Source organism: Stegodyphus dumicola, chromosome 1, assembly GCF_044657685.1.
Source record: "Stegodyphus dumicola isolate Sdum_Otavi_A_Nest chromosome 1, ASM4465768v1".
Lineage (NCBI taxonomy): Eukaryota > Metazoa > Arthropoda > Arachnida > Araneae > Eresidae > Stegodyphus > Stegodyphus dumicola.
The window spans coordinates 205845006-205861522 of NC_140768.1; the positions used below are offsets into that span (position 1 = coordinate 205845006).

A 16517-nucleotide genomic window follows, 5' to 3' on the forward strand; every position below is an offset into this window, starting at 1 on the left:
GAGGAAATGGCCAACATGCGAAAGCATAAGGTATGGCATCTTGTTCCACTTCCTAAAGACAAGATTCCACTGGGTTGCAGGTGGATTTTCAACATTAAACGTGACGAATTTGGAAACATTGTTCGTTTTAAAGCTCGTTTAGTAGCTCAGGGTTATCGGAAAATTAAATATGATACCTATGATGAAACCTACTCTCCTGTAGTTAATTTTTCAGTAATAAGGCTCTTTTTCTCCCTTTTAGTTGCACACCTTGGATGGGCATATATACAATGCGACGTAAAATGTGCCTATCTCTACACTCCTTTATCAGAGGAAATTTATATGTCCCAACCTCAGGGTTTTGTAGAGCGAGATAAAGAAACTTTTGTGTGTCGTTTAGATAGAGCCTTGTATGGTTTGCATCAGAGTGGGCGATTATGGTACTACGAGTTGGATAGAACACTATGTAACCTAGGGTTTATCAAGTTTGAGTGGTGTAATTGTGTCTATCGTTTTAAAGATTTTGTCATTCTGTTGGTTTATGTTGATGATATAGTTGTGTTTGGAAAAAGTGAAGTTCAGGCCGAAAGGATATTAAAAGTCCTTAATTCACATTTTGATTTGAAAATTTTAGGTAAAACAAGAAAGCTTTTGGGTGTGGAATTTGAATATGAGAACAATAGTGTTTTAATTCATCAGCAATTATATATAGAAGACATAGTTGATCGATTCTAGTCTTTTAAAATACAAATTACTTCCCTTCCAATAGTTAAAGGTGTGAAATACTCAAAGTCTCAAAGTCCCAGTACACAAGAAGAAACGACTGAAATGATGAATTATCCTTATAGAAATGTTTTGGGATGTCTCTCGTTTCTTTGCAATCGTACTCGTCCGGATATAGCTTATGCTGTTAATATATTTTCTCAGTTCCAAAGCAATCCTGGTAAGTTTCACTGGGAAGGATTACTTAAACTTTTGGGATACATTTCCAATATCAGACAGCACAAACTTAAACTGGTATGCAAGGAACTGAAGCTCAATATATATCCAGATTCAGATTTTGCTTCAAGCAGGGATGATATGGTGTCTATTGGTGGACAAATAGCTTTGTTGGGAGAATCCCCTGTATCTTGGCATACATTTAAAGAAAGGGGAGTGAGTTTGTCTACTATGGAGGCTGAATTTATCTCCATGACTGAATCAGCAAAAGAATTAGTTTGGATTAAAAACATCTTGGATGAATGCATTCAGTTTAAGATTGCAAGTAACTATGTTTCAAAACCAATATTGTTTGCTGATAACATGGCTGCTATATGTTTTACAAAATCACCCATTGAAAACTCAAGGACAAAACATATAGATGTGAAACTATTTTTCATTCGTGATCTATTGAACAGGGAAATTTTTGATTTAAAATATGTTCCAAGTAAAGATAATCTGGCTGATCCCATGACAAAACCGCTGACTAAGCATAACCTGATAAGATTTTGTGGAACAATTTTCTTATGAAATTTGTTTTTGTGTGTATTTAAATTAAGAGTTTTGTTTATTTGAAAATAATATGTTATAAGTCATATTATGATGGATATTAGGTAAATGTAAAACTGTATAGTGTAGAATGTTGTATAATTGACCAGGGCCCTGGGTAAAAGTATTGAGTGTGTGATCATACGTATGTCTTTGTATTGTTTTGTAACATGTTGGACTTTCTTGTTATGGTAAAATTTTGAATAATGAATAAGATGTTCCCAAAGGAAAATTTTCTTAAAAAATTTCTGAATTGAATGAAATTGTGATATTTATTTATTCTTGTTTTGAATTTTGTAAAGATACTGGCGTTCAGTTTTACTTCAGGTCGGAGATGATGATGTGGGCGGCATTTGTTGGAAAATATGACTTATTGTAACCCTTTTACTGAATCATCTCTCCTCCTTGAAATGTTTATTAGGCTTAGTTCTTATTTTAATGTAATATAGTAGTTACTTCTACTTCTTTTTCTTACTGCCACTGTTTGCGTTGAGAACGGACTGTTTTAACCTAATTAAGATGCAAAAACGAAATGTGATGTAACGTCATCTGGAAAGCCGAATCGTGCCGATAGATGATTGGTTGCCGTGAGATGATGTCATGCCTACTTCTGGTATAAGTATCTCGCGTTGCTCTGGCTCAGCCCTTCTAGTTCCTGCTTTCCTGGCACTTGGGTGTGCGTTTTCCAGCCCCTTTTGAAGGATGCGTGCAGTCCGGTGAATAAGTTCCTCGGTTCCTGTCCACAAGATGACTGTTCCTGAACAAGTACCTTGGTTCCTGTCCACAAGATGACTGCTCCTGAATAAGTTCCTTGGTTCCAAAGGCTAAAGTGAGAGTGACTGCCGTGGGCGGCATCCATGTTCTTCATGAAGGTGGCATTTAAAATAAGTTAGCGGCGATTCCTCGTGTTCAACTAATGTAAGCGGAGTTAGGCCGGATTTAAGTGCTTTCAAGAACTTAATTTAAATTTCAGGTGCTTTCTTGACCATTGATCATGGGCTTATTGAATGTGTAGCCAATTTCATTTGAGACCGCATAATTACTGTTTAGGACATTTTGTTTGTATTGAATGCCAGTATTTTTGGAGACCAGGTAAAAATATTATTTGATGAATGATGGTTATATTATATTTTTTTCTAGGACTCTGATATTGTTTAAATTTATTTTTTTGTGTTTTTATTCTTTTTTTATATTGTTAATAAATTGGTTAAGTTTGAAACTTCTTTATTGTCTTCAATGTCTGCACAACATAGTATCTCAGGGAGCTTTTATTGTTACTACTGCTAAATGTTTAATTTTATAAACTTTAAACTTTGCTTTAGCATCTCTATGTATGTACCAAAAGGACAAAACATGCTTTGAACTGTTGGCAACCGTTGTTGATTCCCCTAGCGCTCCTCCTTTGACTCAGAGCAAGAAATATATCTGCCTTTCGCTCCAGAGGAAAAAATTATAAATTAAACATGTTGTGATGAATCATCACCTCTGGACGCCAGCGAGTCGCCACTTGACTCTGAATCGGAAAAGAAAAGTGGAAGTGATTTAGATAGCGAATCAATGCTTCCTATCCTGAATAAAAGGGGTCTGGTGACCCAAGGAAATAAAAACAGGTTTGCCAGGAAGGCCTAAAAAGGAATATCACTATACAGTTGTAAATAAAAATGAACAAACTCAAAATGTTGTTGAGGAAAGCATTAATCCTACAGTGCAAGAAGCATTAAATGGACCATATGATGAAAATTGGCATAGTGCCATGCTATTAGAATATAACTCGCTTGTGAAAAGGCTTGGGAATTAGTAAAAAGACCTGAAAACAAGAAAGTTATTGGTAGTAAATGGGTTCTTAAATTAAAATATAAACACGACGGCACTATCGAAAAATACAAAGCTAGGCTAGTTGCTAAAGGGTGCGCTCAAATCCCTGGTCTCGATTTCCCTGAAAGCTTTTGCCCTGTTGCTAGATTAAGTTCCATAAGAACAGTTTTAGCCTATGCTGTAGAACACAGTCTCAAAGGTTACCAATTAGATTTTATAATGGCCTATGTAAATGGAAATTTAGATGAAGAAATCTACATGGAAATTCACGAAGGTTTTCCCGATGAAACTAATTCAGATAAAGTGTGTCTTTTAAAGAGATCATTATACGGTCTTAAACAGTCAGAACGTCAGTGGTACAAAAAGTTGGATGAAAAATTAAAATCTATGAAATTTAAATCTCTTAATTCAGATAATTGTGTTTATATTAAAAAGACGTCTAACAGTGAAACTATTATAATCGTTTATGTAGACGATCTTATCATTTTCACCGATTCTAAGCAAACGTATGAAACAATTCACGATAGTTTAGCTTCTGCTTTCAAATTTAAAGACTTGGGAAAATTACATTATTGCTTAGACATAGAATTTCACCAAAATGAGAATTCAGTTAAAATTTCTCAAAAGAAATATGTTGATGATATTTTAAATCGATATAATATGCAAAATGCTAAATCCATGTATTCACCTATAGATAACAGCAAAAAAATTATCAAAAGAGATGAGTCCTAAAAATGAAAACGAAATCGCTGACATGAAAAATGTTTCATTTAGAAATTTGATCGGATCACTAATGTACCTTTCAGTAGCTACTAGACCAGATATCACATACGCCGTGAATTTCTTAAGTCAATTTAACAACAATCCGGGAAAAGAACATTGGCATGCTGCAAAAAGAATACTTTGATATCTAAAGGGAACACAAAATCAAGGACTAATTTATACGAAAACAGGAAAACCACTCATCGCCTTTGTGGGTGCAGACTGGGCATCAAATGTCGATGATCGAAAATCCTACACCGGTTTTGTATATATATTAAGTGGTTCAGCTATAACCTGGGAATCACGAAAACAATGCTGTGTAGCTCTATCTTTAGCAGAGGCGGAATATATGGCTTTGTCTGACACCGCCAAAGAAACCGTCTACCTACATCGTTTCCTGAAAGAGCTGGGTTACAACATAGAACACCCAACAACAATATACTGCGACAATCAAGCAGCTCAGAAAATTACGAAGAGCTCAGTGTTTCACTCCCGTACAAAGCACAGAGACATTCGCCATCATTTTGTGTGTGAAGTATATGAACGCGGTGAATTAGATGTGCAGTACATACCTACCAGTGGAATGGGAGCTGATGTGTTAACTAAACACCCGACTCCTGTTAAACATCAAAACTGTTGTACAATTGTAAGATTGAATACTGCTTAATATGTATTTTGTTTTACTTTTCAGGAATAGGAGAATCTACGTCGAAAGGGGATATGTTGGCAACCGCCGTTGATTCCCCTAGCGCATGCGCATGATAAGCAAGTTCTCTGCTGCGTAATACTTATACTTAGTTAATATACGCAGTTAGCCAAAGTCAATGGTGAGCATTGCATGTAAGAGAGAAGTGCAAAGCGCTGTGTAATATCATGTTTCTACTCTGCTGTTCAACATCTTCGTAGTTTAAATAAATGTTTGTCATGTATATAGAAGACGTCATTTTATTCTTCATGAACAGTGTCACAAAAAATTTTGTCCTTTGAAAATTTTAAAAAATCCTTTCTTTACTGAGTTTTTTTATCCATTTATCCAAATGTCCTTATTATGTAGGTACTTATATTTTAAACTGCTATAGAAAAATTACATAAATGCTTATTTTTTAATTTATTCTGACGATTTACTTTGTAAAATAATGTAAAAAATTTATATATAATGCAATTCTTGCATACAATTTTTTTTTTTTTTTTTTTTTTAAATTTGCAAATTTCGTCATTTATTGGAAACGTGCTCGGAAATTTTTTTTTTCTACTACCTCAGTAAGCTTCAGGGTCCTAGACGCATGCTGGTTTCACAATGCGACCACCACCCACAGAACAATGGGCAAGAATAGACTTTTTTTAATCAATATATTATTTATCTCTAGGATCATAATATTCAATTTCTAGACTTTTTAGTTAAAAAAATTATAAAAATAACATTGCACACGTCAAACGGTTATTAAATTTAATGATATTACGTAGCGTATTCGGAAACTAAGTACCGTTTCATTCTAGCACCATCGCAGCGCTGTGGTAGGCGTCCCGCGCATGCGCACTAGTCTTTCTTGTTCACTGACTTTCAATTGTTGCCATTTTGGTTGCTCTATGTTGTGTTTTCAGTTTGCTGTGCACATTCAAAATGTTTAAGACAATTAGTTCTCCCGCTGACTGTGAGATTCGAGCCATGATTAAATTTTTGAACGCGAGGAATGTTAAACCGGCCGAAATTTATCGTCAAGTGACAGAAGTTTACGGTGAATACGCGATAAATGATGGACTAGTGAGAAAGTGGGTAAGAATGTTTAATGCAGGTCAAACAAATGTCCACGCTGAGGCTCGGAGTGGTTGGCCTTCTGTTGTCACCGATGATTTGGTAAGGAAAGTTGATGAAGCAATTCATGAGAACAGACGCTTCACAATGACAACTCTTTCAGAGACATTTCCACAAATTTCACGTACTGTTTTGTTCGAAATTGTGTCTGACCGCTTGAATTATCGCAAACTGTGTTCCCGATGGGTTCCAAAAATGCTCACTGATGTTCACAAAACAAAGCGACTTGGTAGTGCCCTGACATTTTTCACGCAGTACAGTGATGAGGGAGAAAACTTTTTAAACCAAATTGTGACAGGTGATGAAACTTGGGTGTGTCATTTCACACCAGAATCGAAACAACAATCGATGGAGTGGAGACACACTCATTCTCCGAAAAAACAAAAGTTCAAAGTGACAATGTCATCACAAAAAATCATGTGCACTGTCTTCTGGGATAGGAAAGGCATTTTGCTTACTGAATTTCTTCCCAGAGGTGAAACCATTAATGCGGCACGATACTGTGAGACTTTAACAAAACTAAGGCGTGCCATTCAAAACAAACGAAGAGGAATGCTCAGTAAAGGAATTGTGTTGCTCCATGACAATGCTCGGCCCCATACTGTTGGTGTCACTCAATTGTTAATTCGACAGTTTCATTGGGAGCAGTTCGATCACCCGCCGCACAGCCCGTACTTGGCACCGTCCGACTATCAATTGTTCCTGCACATGAAGCGCAAGCTTGGTGGCAAGCACTTTGGATCTGACAATGACACGAAAAATGCTGTGGAGTCATGGTTATCGAAACTGGCAGGAAGTTTCTTTGACGATGGTATACAAAAACTGGTCACCCGATATGACAAGTGTTCGATCATTGGCGGAAACTATGTTGAAAAATAGTTTAAGACATGTATTTTCATGCAAAAATAAAATTGAATTCGAAAACATTGTTTTACTATTTTTTTTTAAAACGGTACTTAGTTTCTGAATACGCCTCGTATGTAATTTCATCTATTGGTGATACAGGGTACAGCACATAAAACTGGCCCATCCCTTCAGGAGACATTCAGAAGATGAACATAATCAATGATTAAACAAAGTCAACACATAAAATGAAATGTAATGTTTTGAATACAAACAACAACATAAATATGAATTCAACAACGGCAACGCGCTTGGGTATCAAATACGGCATTATAGCACATTCTCCCGGCTTCACCAAAAAGGCCTATTTCTCAACTGGTTTGGACAGGTTTTACTGACTGTACCTGCAGGTCACCTACCCAGCTCAATATGCCATCTCTTGGTAGGAAGCTGAAAATAATTTAATTGTCGCCAAAAACGCAATGTACCATGATATTATGAGAGGAGAGTTTTAGGTGTCACACCCTGTATCAGCAGATTTATCAAAATCTTTAGGTAGCAGCTTTTTTTTCGGGGGGGGGGGGGGGTTTACGATTTATCAAATGATTTACAATTTAATTACTTGTATTGCATCTTCATAAAACTTTGCAGGTATTTTCACTTGCTAATTCAGATGAATATTTCTTCTAGGAAATGCTAATCTAGGATCACATGGAAGGAAAACTCTAAACTTGTTTGAATATAACAGAGAGTTTTCATGATTTAAAATAAGCACTTATAGTACAATGAAGTAGTCATGCATCCTTAGTCTATGCACTTATTCTACATTATATAATAGCTGAAAAGATCTAAACAAATTTTTCTTCAGTATCATAAACTATCAATCAACTACTTTTTTTTTTTTTTTCCCCTTTCTTCCTCTTTTTTCTCCTCTCTCATTACATTACTTTCAAATGTCCCCCCCCTCCTATTTTTATATTTGTTATATATTTATGACTTGTTTGTTAAAGTAAGTCACAAAAGTACAATGTTGTAAGTCACAAAAGTAAGTATGCAACTCATAGCTTAAGTGAAAAAGCTCTAGTTCTCAAATAAATATAAGAAAAATATTATTTTGGAGAGTGTTGTTTATAGCTTCTGATTCAAGCCAAAAAGTAATGAAAAATAAACCAAATCACTATATTTTTAAAAACTTTAAGAGCAATTTTGTTAACTACCAGTAGAAATTTAAATCACAAAAGTATATATGCACTCTGAATTTTTGACTTTTAAATAGACTGAATGAAAGTTCTCAAGTGACTTTTCGTATTTCAGTGATAAGTTTAGAAGTTCTGCTACAAAGCTTGTAAGTTTGAACTTTAAGTACATCAACAATTCACCAATGGCTCCACATGGAAACGAATTATCAAAAGATCTAAAGGATGCAATAATAAAGCTCTATAAGGAAAGCAAGTCTCAAAGATAAATCGCTAAATCATAGGCAAGTCCTGCAACAGTGCAAAAAATCATTGTAATGTTCCAGGCTGAGGGGAAATACTCTGAACAAGCCAAGAATAGGACGACTGCCCATTTTGACGGATCGAGAAAGGTGAATTATTGTTGGAAATGTGAAAAAAAAATCCGACGATTAGCGCACCAAAATTGACAACTGATGCGAAAAACAATTTTGCAAAGTCATGCAATCCTGAAACAATTTGCCGTGTGTTGCGGAAGGCAGGATACCATGGCCGAAATATGCGAAGAAAGCTATTTGTTAGCAAAGTGAATCGCAAAAAGAGAATAGATTTTGCAAAAGAAAATGTACATCAGGACACAAATTTTTGGAATTCCATGATTTTTTCGGATGAAAGTAAATTTAACATCCACGGGTCAGATGGACACCAAAAGGTTTGGAGGAAAGCAAATGCAGCCATAAAATCAAAGAACATGAGAGGAACTGTAAAACACGGCGGTGGTTCGATTATGGTTTGGGGTTGCATGGCAGCAACCCTGGAATAGGAAATTTAGTTATAATCGATGGAATAATGAATCAATATAGCTAATTGAATATTTTAAAGAATAATCTAAGCCAAAGTGCTTCTAAATTGGGACTCGATGGATCCTTCACTTTCCAACAAGATAATGATCCCAAACATACTGCTCGGGTTGTTCGGGAATGGCTGCTATATCACGTGCGAAAACAGCTAAAAACCCCACCACAGTCACCTGATCTTAATCCCATTGAACACTTGTGGGATTATCTCAATCGCCAAATTAGAAAGTAAGAGATCAAAACTAAGAATGATCTAAAAAATGCCCTATTGGAGGAGTGGCAGAAAATACAATCTTCTGTCACTCAAAATTTAGTAAAATCAGTGCCATCTAGATTGAGAGGTTTTATAAAGGCCAAAGGCTATCCAACAAATTACTAATTTTTTTGAAAAATTGTACAATTTGCAATATTAATGTCTTTATTTTTGTTTGCATACTTACTTTTATGATGTAAATTACATCCTATTTTAAGTTAAGCTCATCTTGCTAATTAAATATTTGTATTTTTTAATTACTTTTCATTTGGTTATTAAGCTCGATTTTGCTGTAATCGAAATAAATCGTTAATTTGAAAACTCTAATATTGTAGGTCTGTTTTTTTTTTTTTCATAGGACATCATCGCATACACTCTGCATACTTACTTTTGTGACTAAATGTATATTATTATTGTTTTCTTCAATTCCATTTAAAAATGTGCACTGTACATAGAAACCATTAACCCATTATGTGACGATGTATCTGCATCTCTTGCATAAATTATCTCTATTTTAACCTCATTGCGTATTTTATTATGTACATAATTTTACATTAAGCTGTCCAAAATTTGAACTTCATTCTAAATTTTAAAATAAAAAAATACATTAACTATAAAATTATTTCCATATTAATTTGGCCTCATCAAAGCCATCTGTCAACTTCCAACTGATAATAAATGTTCTGTTTTAAGCCTGCGAAGACAGTGTCAATAAGAAACAATAAAAAACACAGTTTGATAAGACAAGTAATCAATTTAATTACTGAATGTTTGGAATAAAGAATATTATTACTTGAATTACCAGAAAATTTTAATATTACTTAAATTTTTCAATCATTCCCTGAATATCTTGTATATTTAATGAAAAGAAAACTATCTTAAGAAATACAGGCAACATTCCTAAGAAAACTTTTAATAGAATAAAGCAATTGAAAGCTGTTATTCACATCTGATATTCACAGGGCATAAATATTTTAGCAGAGTTGTTTTTTTACTTTTAATTACAAGGATATTGATTCAGAAATTTTATTTAAAAAAATTAAGAAACAAGCAGTCACGCAGAAGCACCAAAAATCAAAATGTAATACTTTTACACTTTTTACATAAAAGGGCTTATTTAATTTTTTTTTTTTTTTTTTTTTTTTTTTTAAGAATTACTTCATTTTAATCTTTGGTCTTGAGTGTAATTTTCTCTATGACCCATTAAATTAAAATTTGCAACATATAAATTTTTGGGAGAGAAATCTTTTCTTCTAATTTATGCGTGATAACATATAGAAAATAATCAACTTATAAAACACTTTACTTATCGCACATATTCCTTTACATGTATTCCCATACCACACATAAGTAAGCAAGCTTAGCAAGGGGGGGAAAGAACTATTAAAAAATATGAAGTTGTTTTTATTATATGGTGGATGGTGTTTCAAATCATTTAATTTCTTTTCACATACTTTATTCCAAAACGATTTTATAAATCTAAACATGCATCAAAACTGATTTTCAAATAATTTAATTTCTTTTTATATACTTTATTCCAAAACAGTTTTATACATCTTAATGCGCATAAAAAATGATTTGTGCATGTAATAACTGTTTAATCTTATTATCCTGCATTGTTAAATTGCCAAAGAAACAAAATTTTGCAATAAAACAAACCAGGTGAAACATTCTTCTGACCAAAATACGAAACCACAGATGAAACACATTGCGCTTGCAGCCTTCTACGAGTGTCACATGATTTTTCTCTTCAACAGTTCTACTGCCTAAATGCAAACTTTGCTCGCGTTTCCATTTAGTTTTTTTTTTTTTTTCCCCCTGCTAATGTGCATTTTGTTGTGTGATTTACATTGCTAGCATAAGTCATGTGGATGCACCTTAATGCAACAGCATGCAAATTCAATCACTCTCTCACACTACAGTAGGGAAGGAATGAAGAAGTCCTCTTTACGCATGTTTAATCGATTAAATGCAGTATATTCTTCAGCATGCACAGTTCTCTTATAGTAGAAAATGTGCCCAAAGAAAAAGGACATGGCAGTGCCCAAAACATTTAAAATTGATGATTCAGTGCATAACTATAGAGTAAATGCAATTAATTGGGAATTTACTGCATGAATAAATTTACAAGTATGTGCTACATGTGATGTATATGACACCGTTGGATTAGACATACAGCAACAAACCAAGCACCAACAATCTCCCTCTGTGGAACTCGGTTGAATTTTTATACTTTGAAGTAAGATGCTGCAATTCTCTAATTTAGAAAAGCCTGCACACTCAATAACTATTTTTTACAGATATTAAATATGAAAAACTGCATGCTATTTAAAATACGAGCTTGACAACTTACTATATGTTCATGTGGAATACCAGTAAGATTAAATAACCGCTCTTCTAAAGTTTTCACACGTTTCATTGCCCCATTGACTTTGGAACGAATTTCTTCTGATGGAGTTTTGGAAAATTCAGCTCGTAGATTCTACAGAACAGTAAAATTCTACTGATTAGTTTCTAAAACATTTACTAATGAAATTTACATTTTCAGTAATCAATTTCCTGATTAAGTGTGTTATACAATAAAATCTCTTCTTTTCCTTCTTGACTGAATGAAAAATAAGTTAATAATAAGACAAAATATTACATAAAAAAAGAGAAAAAAATATTCCCTTTTTTAATAGAGAACCCAAGACAGATTTTCCTTCATAATAGTTGACATATTATGGAAATCTAATTTCTGACCGATAAGAAATTTAAAAATGTAGAATTTTCTTTTAAAGAAGATTGCGGACAGCCTGAATGAAAAAACTGGATGAGTTATACAGTCAAAAGTCTTTAATCTGGACTCGTCAGGACTTCGGTGATTCCGGATTATCGATTTTTCCGGATTATAGATCATCAGTTTAAATCTGGTAAGATGGCATGCAGAAATTATAAAATTAAAAATATGAAACCGTAATTTATAAAATAATGAGCTATTATGATCTAAAGGGTATCAAAATTTTTAAAAAAAAAAGAAGCTTAATATTTATTTGTTTACTTTATTAAACATTTCTTTCAACGCGCGCATGTGTAAAGCATACCTTACGCATAGCCGAAATTAGAAAATTGCAACCAGAAAACTATTTGATTTGTATTCGTGATATTTATAATGACGAGGAATTTGATTTAAATCATATCAAAGACGGAGTACATCGAGATTAAATACTACATTTAATAAGGAATTATCAGCCGAATAAAATAAAAACATCTGGCCTGAAGATAACGATAGTGCTGATAGATCAACTTCCAGTTCAACATACCTTACGCATAGCCGAAATTAGAAAATTGCAACCAGAAAACTATTTGATTTGTATTTGTGATATTTATAATGACGAGGAATTTGATTTAAATCATATCAAAGACGGAGTACATCGAGATTAAATACTACATTTAGTAAGGAATTATCAACCGAATAAAATAAAAACATCTGCCCTGAAGATAATGATAGTGCTGAAAGATCAACTTCCAGTTCATTGCGCGCTGCAACGCATGCGCACGCGTAAAACGCCTATGCGCATGCGTCAACGCGGCGCATGCAAAGAAAGATTTTAGCTTTGAGGTCCGGATTATAGATCATTCCGGATTATGGGTGTCCGAATTAACGACTTTTGACTGTAATACATATTTTTCATGTGACAAAGGTAAAAAGAAACAGCGTTATATATCTACTTCTTTAGCAATCTAAAAAATCTAAAAAATCACACGAATTGTTTAATTAAAGTTATTTTTATTCTCAATACTACTTCAAATTAAAGTAATTTCTTAGCAATAATATTCTACATAGATAAAAGAGATTATACAACTTTAATTTTTGAAAATTTCAATGTAAAACATAAGCTTTACAAAAGTACTTAGCATCAAAACTTAACTGATTCCACTGGAAGAAAATAAAAATGAAACTAAAATAAGGAACAACTCTTATATGCGCCCTCAGGTCGCCAAATTTCTCGCCAAACGCCGCCATATTACTAGCTAAATTTTTTGTCTACATTTCGAATTTTAACGGTAAAATGTCTCCAAAAACCACGTTTTGAACACACAATTTAAGCTAAAAATCCGAAACAAAAACAAAAAATTTAGATAGCAAAAACGCAAAGTTTCTAACCAAAAATATTTGACAAGAATCCATGTACACAGCGATATGTTTTACTTTATAAAACATCTACAAATTGCACATTCTAGGCAGTGAAGGAATCTACGAACTACGCACACCTCGCTTCAATAAATTAACAAAACAACAATAAATTTCAAAGAATACCATGTACACAGCATTCTGTTTAAACTTTAAAAAAGCTGATGTGTACACCACATGACTTCCTTGTACAGAATATTAAATTATATGCATTTTTTCTTGCATTTCATTTAAACTTATTGGATTGAATTAAATCTACTTCGCCGACAGCACATAAACCACAATAGAATAAATGCATTCTTTAAAATTCACTCTAGTATTTGTTTACCATAGCGACACTCTGGCGCTAGATTCAATTAAAAGTATTACATTTCGTTCATATAACTCATAATGCACAAAATTTATATCATTTAAAGAATAGAATTATCTACTCGTTGCCACATGTTCTCTTCAAATACTATAATAAAGCTAGAATGATGTATAAAAGAAATTAAGAAAACAAAACAAAAAAGAAACAGTTTTTCACAGAGATTGAGTATTTCTCATTCAATTAATTCAGTTTTCACTTCGGGACAAAACAAAAATACATAAAAACTCAAAATATCTATATTAAAAATTACGAAGTAAATCTTAAACACATAATTCCTCAAAAAAATTCCAGAAAGGATTAAGCATGATTTAATTGGCAATAATAAAAGTGTTATCTTTGTTGTTGCGAAGCTAAGTTTCTCTAGATTGGCAACAAATCCACTAGTCTGCTGTTTCAAATGTAAACAATGAATGGCCGCTATAAAAAAAAAAGGCTTAGTGGCACTTAAACAACTTTAAAATTGTTGATAATTCTAAAAATATTGCATACAGATTTACTAAAGGCATAAAAACCTTAACCGGAAGATAAAAACAACATAATTCAATCGTTTTTAAAGCAAAAAATGTACAATTTACAAACATATAAGAGAAAAGAAACTGAGATCACTGAGCCGGGTAACAGAGTGGATATATATATATAAATATATTTATATACGTTTGGCGCGGCCGATTGCAACCAAAATACGAGGTGCACGTCTACATGTTATAGCAGTCCTATATACCAAATTTCAACATTCTGTGGCTGCTCGTTTCTGAGTTGCACGTACATATGTTCGTACAGATGCCATGAAAAATTCTCTTCAGAATTAATTTTAAAGCAATTTTATAATTTCTTTGGAGGAAACGAGTCTTTTATTCTGTTTTTACGTACAGATATCACGCAAAATCATTATTAAATTGCATTCGATAGCAGTCAAAATGGATATTTTCGTCAAAATATGCCGCCTGAAACTTTTCGCAATTACAATACTTCCTTTTTACTTCGTACAAGGAAGTAAAAAACATCTACGAATTGCACAATCTAAGCATTCCGCACAAATCAACAAAATAAACTAAAATTACAAACAATTTAAAAAACAAGTATAACAAAAAAAAGTCATAGTAAAAAAACAATGAACATAACATTATACAAAATAAAAACAGTAAAATAAAATGCACTTACCATAATAATACATTCCTGAATAAAATTTCACCAGTCACACAACGTCTGTGAACAAAAGTGCCACGATTTTGCTATATCACGCTTTCTGAGATTCAAAATTTCGAAAGTAATGATAAAAACTTCCTTCAAAGTTAACTTACTACACCAAAACCACAATCCAAATCTTAAACTACGCTGACAGACAAATACTTTACCAGCACTCATTTGACAGCAAATCCCCACAAGAACTATCAGAAACGCCCTTCTTTATCCGAATTCTCATAGCAGGTCCGCATTTCATACTCCGTTTTAAAAATCCCACAGAAATTCTAAAAATACACTTCGATCCTCTTAAACACACCGTGAACAAAAGACTCGTTAAGAACTCCAACATTGTACCTTTAATACTAAATTTACTTTCCACACAATCTAATACGCGACTGAAATCTTACCACCAAGTCTATCATTGCAACATAGGCCACTTAAAAAAGGCGCACGACACGAACCAACGAGCAATTAAACCATTCCAGCAAAAGATTTTTCAGCCTCAACAGGGTTGCCATACAACATGCAATCGCACCAAAAACCAGCGCAGAACACATATCGCCACATTTGGTGAAATCAGGGTGAATATAAGAGCAGAGCCTAAAATAATAATAATACTGCCAATTTCAGATTATGATAGATGACTCATTTCTAAAATATTAATCTTCATATAAATTGATAACGCATTTCATTATTTAAATTAGCATTAAATCCTTCAAAGAATTAATAATTACATCCCATCCCAACAAACGTCACATTCTGAAAAGTTATTATCTAATTAATTTTTTTAAGATCATTATTAAACTTAATGTCAGCAAATACAAAACTAAATGCTAAATACCTAGGTTAGTTCTGAAACTGGAAAGAATAAAATTAACAAAAAATTATATATCTGTCAGCAATTTTAGCATTTCCATTCAAATGTACTAGCATTTAACAATAACGCACTCAGCAATAAAATGTGAAATTTTATTGCATTAATTATGAAACTAATATAAATTTACTCATCTGCATTTCAACTCTTAACACTCTGAGCGACAAGAGTATTTCTTAGGCAATCCCGTTCAGGCCACGTGCGCCGCTTAAAAATGCTGGTATTGTAGGGTCAGCGATTCTTATCGCAGTAGAAGATAGTTTACGTTTGGAGCATGATTCCTATAGGCATTCATTCAACACATTGCACGCAAAGTCTGTTTTGTAAATAGTTACATTCTATAGAAAGATATTACGAAGCAGAAAATTAGCATTACTGAAGTCCGGAAAGAATTAGCGCTATCCCTTACAAGTTGTGAAAAAGAAGATATTCCATCGAACATAAATGCAAAAATATCTAAAAAAACGACAGCATAAATTCCAAAGACAACCGGGAAAAGCCTCTGAATTACGGAAATATTGTAAATTATGTTATGATAAAAATGCGACTGAAGCTGGCAGAGTAATGGCCAGAAAAAAGACTAAGACAGTTGTCACAATTTGTAATAGCTGTAATGGAGAACCGTTTTTATGCTTACTGTGTTTCAATGAAATCCATTAGTCCTGTAATGAATCAAAATTAAGTAAATTTTAAATAATTTTTCTGTAATTCCATAAAACATGGTAAATTGTATAGTTATATATCATGTTACACGCTCTCAGCCAGCAGCGGTCAACACGGCCTAAACGGAAAGTCTAGTGTCAGCTACAGATGGCTGACGCGGTCTAAACGGAAAGTCTAGTGTTAGCCACAGACGGCTGACATGGCGATTAACGTGTTAATACACCACA

The 16517-nt window shown here is 33.4% G+C and overlaps 1 protein-coding gene across 3 annotated transcripts in view; it reads right to left on the reverse strand.

The window, feature by feature from the left end:
- The window catches only part of RhoGEF2 (Rho guanine nucleotide exchange factor 2), a 265990-nt gene that overhangs the window by 202335 nt on the left and 47138 nt on the right, over positions 1-16517 (reverse strand). For all 3 annotated transcript variants that reach the window (XM_035365908.2, XM_035365907.2, XM_035365909.2), the window contains exon 8: positions 11378-11506. In XM_035365908.2, coding sequence (XP_035221799.2) covers positions 11378-11506 — 129 coding nt within the window. The remainder of the gene's footprint in view (positions 1-11377; positions 11507-16517) is intronic.